At 44.9% G+C, this 6,941-nt stretch overlaps 1 protein-coding gene across 5 annotated transcripts in view; it reads left to right on the top strand.

Annotated features, from left to right (window-relative positions):
* Positions 1 to 4,219: 4,219 nt before the first annotated feature.
* Positions 4,220 to 6,941, top strand: part of Mark1 (microtubule affinity regulating kinase 1) — a 153,764-nt gene continuing 151,042 nt past the window's right edge. For 3 of the 5 annotated variants that reach the window (XR_007104295.1, XR_007104294.1, XM_047520367.1), the window contains exon 1: positions 4,220 to 4,953. Coding sequence is in view for 3 of the 5 variants with exons in the window: in XM_047520367.1 (XP_047376323.1) it covers positions 4,903 to 4,953 (51 nt within the window). In the remaining 2 variants the exon portion in view is untranslated. The remainder of the gene's footprint in view (positions 4,954 to 6,941) is intronic. The other 2 variants (XM_047520365.1, XM_047520363.1) reach the window with 2 other exon arrangements.

The following is a 6,941-nucleotide window of genomic DNA, read 5'->3' as shown; positions in this document are numbered from 1 at the left end:
TTCCAAACAGTCCAGTGTTGCTGAGCCTAGAGTGCTTGTGAGAAATAGTAGGAGAGTAAGTATCACTTAGACTTAGATGGTGTTTGTGAATGTGGAGTGGCATAACCTAGAAGGTGCATTGGGCTGATTCTTGAGTTGGCATATCTCTGTACAACTGATGGCAATGGAGACAAGTGTCATTTAAATAATCACCAGAACTTTCAGGTCCTTCCATGACCATACATATGCACAATGTAAAAGGCAATAGGCTTACAGTTTTTAAAACATGATACATATACCTTTTCTATAGGCTTTGCTCATTTCAGTGGTTCTACATGTTGAGCAGCATATGTTGACACACAACAAAAATGTACCTTGCTAACCATGGGAACACAATCAGGACCCACTTTATTTATAGAAAAAAAACTGATGGTTCTTTCCTGATGGCCATTAACCATATATCTCTTAGCTGGGACAGCTCTTTGTTACCTTATGGAACTGTCATCCTGCAGTTTTCTTGTGTGATCAAATGAAAAATTGGAAGTAGCCTGTAGTATCTGAAATAAAGTGTGTTCTCAATAAAATAGTTTTTGACCAGTTAAGTCTATTAGGCATTAGACATATTTAAATCACATGGTAGAAGAAGGGTGCAGTTTTATGACTTTACTGTTAACTGTTGAATCTGTCACATTTGATAAATTCTTTGTTTACAAATGACTATAATCTGTTAACAATCATTTGTATGATTTCAACATGTTTTACCTCTGAAAAGATTACAATGCTAACCACTAATAACTATTAGGTGGAGAATATTCCCTTTGAATAGCACAGTATGGCACCTGGTAGAGTAGTACCCCCCAAATTTCTGTTGGGTATCACTCTACCATAAAATAAGCTAATAGTGGGCTGGGGATATAGCTCGGTTGGTAGAGTGCTTGTCTTGTGTGTGCAAGGCCCTGATTTCAATCACCAGCACCACAAGAAAAAAAAAAAAAAAAAAGCTAATAGCTTCTAATCAAGGCCTTTGATTCTTCAGCAACTAAATCTCTTTATTCTCACTTTTGACCTCACAGAGAAGTGCTGTCCAACAGATACAATGTGAGGCACATATGGAAGTTTATCTTTCATTACCTGCACTTTAAGAAATAAAAATATGCAAATTAATAACATTTTATTTAGTCTAATGTGTCAAAATGTTAGAGTTTTAATATGTAATCAGTATAATATTTATTAAAGTATCTTACATTTGTTTTTCCAACCATATGTTTAAAAATTTGGTATGTGCTTTATAGCACAGCCTAATTCTAGTGATACATTTTCATCAGATATACTTGATCTGTATTTGGATTCTAAAAATGTATAGTGGAAAAGGTAGATTTATTAAAATTTTTCAAACATAATTTAAAATTTTCCTATCATGGAATCAAATTTGTTCTTAAATGTGCTATTTAACAATAAATGCAATTAAAAATTTGACCAACATGTCATAGGTTCAAGAGCCACATGTAACTAGGGTCTATGGTATTGGACAGTGTAGTTCTTAAACGTGCCACTTCACATGGCTGATAGCAGCCCATGCTCTTTGAGCACATTTCAGCTTACGTTTGGGACCTTGTATATATTTACTTCTCTTTTGTTTTGTTAGAACTACAGTTTTCTTCTGAAACTTCTAATTCCCTAACACCTTAAGTTAGAAACCTCTAAATTGAACATGCTACATATAATTAATAACCTTAAGGACAATTGCTTGAAAGCCTTAAAATATTCCTCTTATTTCTCCATAGTTACGGGCACAAGAAGCTACACAAGAAAATTTTGCTCATGAGCGTTTTCATTAAGGACTAGGGCTAAAGTTTTGATTGTATCACAATACTGTCTTATGCCATTTTAAAGGAGAAGAGATCAAAAACAGAACGACTTTTTTTAGACCTATCCAAAGTGCATTTCATTATGTACTAAGATTGTAGGTACTAAGAAGGATTATTTGAATATCATTTTTGATATACACAGATGTATCTAGTCTATTCTGTTAGACATGATTATGGATTTGAGTTATCCAGTAAGGATTCCTTTTGAATGTGGTTCAATGGGCATAAAATTTGCTTTGGGACTTGACTTACAAGTGTGTATTCCTTATTATTATTATGTAATATTTCATAATGTGAGCACAGTATAACACAGCTAAAAGAGTTGCCCATGACTTTTAATGTACATTTTAAAGTCTGCAGAAGCTACTGTGCCAGAAACCTGGGCTCTCCTTTGCGCTCTTTCATTAGCCATTATACTGTACAGAGGTGACCCTGTGGGTTCTGTGACTGGTGCAAAATTGAACTGTACTGCATATTCCAGTTATCTTCTTCTGTATCTCATTAACCTGATGCATCCATGATCTCAAATAAGTCAATTTAGTGGAATTTTGTAAAATGGAAATAAATATGCCTGTCAGGGTCAACACAAGGATAAGATAAAGGATAATAAGTGAGTGCACTTTGAAGAGCAAGATCCAAGTTACCCGCTGAAAGAATGATTAATATTTCAATGGGGCTGAACATCTTTTCAGAGATACCTGTTTATTCCCTGGTCAATGTAAGTACTATTGTGATGCAAGCCCCCTTTGAGTGACTGCGATAGTCAATGATAACAGTGACGGTTGTACGAGCAGCCCCCATAGGCAGCAGTGACTCTAACTGATCAGAAAGTACAAGCTTATGCCCTGGCAACTTCAATATGTCTTGGTGATTCAGAAGAATTTCTGCAAAGCATGGCATTTCTAGATACACACCATAATTCAGGATGCAATCTTGCAGTTCCAAAGCCTGAGTGCTATATAAGGAGCAGTGATGACCACCGAAGGGGTCTTGTGATCTTTATTTGCTTTGTGAAATTGGGAAGTGTTTACAATATAAAATGCTAGAGAAATAAATACACAGATGGTGTTCTAGAAACGACTGTACACTGGGTGAGAATTTTTTTCCCTCTCAGAGGATTGGTGAGTGCTATTTTTAGGTCTTTTGGTCCCACGTTTTAAGGGTCAAGTGTTAACTTTTTAGAAACAACCTTTAATGAGTCAGGATAAAAACCATATGGTGGAGGAATTCTTCCTTCAAATGGATGAATTCCAGAGAGAGGAGGAATTTCCCACCACAAGATTCCCATTGGAGGCTTATGAAAGTAGCTCTAATAAACGTAGTTATCTTCTCCTATCTATTGTTCCTTTTATCTTCCTGCCTATCTGTGAAAGGATGTGAAAAAGAAATATTGGAAGGAAGAGAATTAGAGAGATGGCAAGGTTTTTGTCCTAGAAGCTGAGTGTGCTAAATAAGCTGTCTAGTAAGGTGGAGGAAAGCAGTGTTGCTTATTAAAGGGTCAATAGGTTTGGACACCGTGCGGTATTGTACACTGTACTGTATCCGTTGATGTCTGCAGGACGTAATGAGTGGCAGGTGGGTGGAAGGGTTAGAAAGCCACCTGGAAGGTGTAGGACAGGGCCAGAATTCGAGATGGCTGTCCATCCTCCCTAATAAATAAGCTCGCCAAAGTGACACTTCCTTGTGTCCCAGGAAGTGACGATCAGTCAGTGTAGATGTCGTGACTCTCGGGTCTCACACTCCGGGGGTGCTGCAGGATTCAGGGAGTCCTCTTCCACGCACCCCATTCGCAAGGAGACCGCGCCGTCGGGGTCCGAGTTCCATGTATTAAAAGGGTTCTCCGGTCCCCCTCCGAGGCTGCTGATGCCTTGGGGGGCTTTTGTGCCCTTTGTCCCAACTATGAGGGTGACCCTGAACCAAGGGCTCCCTGGAGAAGGGAACCGAAGGAGGGCTCGGGCTGGGGCAGGAACTGAGAAAGCTTGAGTACTGGGGCAGAGGAGGAATTAAGAATGGGAAAAGTCCCGAGTAGGAGAGAGAAGGTGTAGGATCCAGGGTAGGATCCTACCCAATCCTTCCCCAGTGAAATGGACCAAAAATAAATAAATAAATAAAAATAAAGGGGGGTGGTTATTCCATGTCACCCCAACCCAGCAAACCCAAACATGAATAAAAATAAAAATCAACAGACGCTTTTGGAGGACCATAAACTCCGCGGGTGGAGCGAGAAACAAAAATAAACAGGGGCAGGCGGACCGGGGAGCGCGGAAGGAGGAGGAGGAGGCGGCCCCGCATCCCTAATGAGGGAATGAATGGAGAGGCCCCTTGGCTGGCGCCCGCCCACCCGGCGGCGGCCGCCAAGTGCCTCTGGGCGCTGCGTGCCGCGCCCGCCGCTCCGCGCGCAGCCGGCTCGGGCCGCTCCTCCTAGCTGGGGCGCGGCGGCGGTGACCGCGCGGACCAAGTAGGGTCTGGGCGCCTAGAGCCGGGGAGCCGCCGCCGCGGGGCCCAGGGCGCGTGGATGCGGCTGGGCCGGGCGGCGCCGCACACCTGAGGCGGGGCGCAGGGAGCGGCGCGGGCGGCGCGGTTAGGGCCGCGGCTCCCGCCGCCGAGCCGCGCTCTCCCGGACGAGCCAGGCAGTGATTTGCGGAGCCAGGTTCACCTTCAGCTATGGGCCGGAGAGCCTAGCGGAGCCCCGCCGCCGCCGCCGCCCCCCCATCCCCCGACTCCCCTTCCCCGCCGCGCACCGGCCGCCGCTGCATCCTGCCGGCCTCGCTGCGTGGCCCGCGCCCGGCAGCCGCCCTCGCCCAGAGCCCTCCCTCGTCCCAGCCCGCGTCCCCGCGCGGCGCCGCCGCGGGAAGCGGCACCCCCTCCTCTTCCTCCGCGTCCTCTCCCCTTCGGCCGCCGCCGGGGCCGCTTGTTGCACCGCCCGCGGCCTGCGGGAGCCGCTCTCCGCCGCCAGGCCTGGTGCTCGTGTCTGCACGCCCTTCCTCTCGCCCCCCGGGGCCCGCACCCCAGCCGGACCGGCGAGACCCCGGCCCAGCCCCGCCGCCCGCACAAAATGTCGGCCCGGACGCCATTGCCAACGGTGAACGAGCGGGACACTGAGAATGTGAGTAACTGAAGCCTCCCTCAGAAGCGGCGGGGGCCAGACCCTCCTCCCGTCTCCCTTCAGCCTCGCTGGGGCCGCCCTCTGGCCCCGCGCGGCCACCAGCAGGGTCTCCACCTGGAGCCTGGCATGACCCTCACCCGCTGCCCAGCCCCTGTTCAGTCCAGCCCCATTTCGCCCCTTTCCCCTCTAGGGTGAGGGTGGGGGCACGGCGAGCGGCGCCCCCTTGCCCCGAGGTGGCCCTCCAGGACAGGATGGGGTGATGGAGGGCAGAGAGGAGGGAGGCGGTGACAGAGTGGGCATCCAGGACAGCTTTATTTCTACCTTTGCATTCTGTATCCCCACCCGAATGAAGGGTTGCTTTATGATCACCGAAGAGCCAGCTACCTCTTACACCCTTGCTTTTCTGGATCTTTCAATCCTTCACCCCCCCCCCCCCCCGCCCCATCCGCCCCATCCGCCCCGCGCGCATTGCCCCATGACTTTGCTTTTTGTAACATTGTGTCCACATTTTGGGTCACTGGCACCAAAGGGAGAAGGACGGGAATGGAACTAGAGATGTGTGTGTGTGTATGAGTTTATTATTGCTGTGAGTGAATCTGTAGTAGAGATGAGTAGAATTTTCACGAAAAGGTTCTGTGGTTCTGGTGTTACAGAAAATATTTACAAGCCCTGTCAAGCAAACTGGCTTTTTTTGTTCTGTCCTCCAAGTCAGTGGTAATGATTCAGGGCAGGTTTTACTTTAAATATCTCTCCTTCTTGGAGTGTCACAAGGTGCATTTCTTTGAAGGAAGGATTTTCTGTCTGATCAAATTGCCCTCAGGAGTTTTTTTTATATTTATTTATTTATTTTTTATCAAGATGTAGATGTCCCTGGTGTTTAAACTCTCCAAAACTAAAAGAAGAAGACCAGTCATACTTCCACCTTCTGAAAAGTTCAATTGTGTGTGTGTGTGTGTGTGTGTGTGTGTGTGTGCAGGTTCCTTTGTGGGAAAGGGTTTTTTATGTTTATGATTTGTTTGTTTGTTCTAAAAGCCCCTGAGCTGTGAATAGGATCTTGAGAGATTTTCTGGCTAGTGTTCAGAAGCTAGAGGTGTACTAAGTTTTGGTTTGGTGTCCAGAGCTCTTTCGTTGTCTGATTGACTCATTAGCCCCCCCAGTGCCTGATGTACCAATGGCTTCAACGGTTTGGTAAAATAAACTAATGAAGTGCTTTGGCGTTCTGAGATAAAAGATGTGAAAGAGAAGAGATACAAGCTCACTTTTGAAGTGTTGGAGGGGATAAAAACAGATTACTTAATATTGGAGAGTGGTTGAGCTCAGAAAACAATATAATTATATGAAGGGAAAGAAATTCTAGTAAGAGACCATTGTTAGAGGACCCACGAAGATGTTTCAGAGTATGCTTTTGTCCCTTCCAGTGCCATGCATTTAAAATGGGAAAGATACTGTAAGGCTGCCACTATCATACTTTGTCACTTAATTTGCATTATAACTGGTTTTCGAAAAATATAATTGATGCATGATTTTGACTGAGATTGAAGAAGATCAGAGAAAGATAAATTTGGCTAAAGTAGATTTTAAAGCCAGGTTGGTACAGGATTTTTCTAACAGGAATTGAGAAAAAAATTCCTGTCACTCATGAGTGTGAATGAAAAGTAAAACAGATGATGACCTTTGTTTTTATTAGCAAAGTACAGTGTGTGTTAACCTAGGAGGAGTGGAAAAATACACTGTTTTTATTTTCCTTTGGATTTTGAATAGTACAGCTCTTCTCATCCTTGTATGAATAAGACACTTTACACAGACATGAGATAGCATTATAGAAATATGCATCAAGGAATAGTACAAAATGCAGCATCACATGGAAGACAAGAAAAGATTTTAAAGCTAAGAATAGTAGTGTGATAAATTTTGTTGTGAGTACCTTCTGAAAATGATTATGCTGTATAAACTCATTTGCTCAGTTTCTGAATGTTATTTCAAAGTCA

The sequence above is a fragment of the Sciurus carolinensis genome, chromosome 12 (genome assembly GCF_902686445.1).
Source record: "Sciurus carolinensis chromosome 12, mSciCar1.2, whole genome shotgun sequence".
NCBI lineage: Eukaryota > Metazoa > Chordata > Mammalia > Rodentia > Sciuridae > Sciurus > Sciurus carolinensis.
Note: the sequence above shows the minus strand (reverse complement) of the source record. Positions and strands in the feature narration are given on the sequence as shown.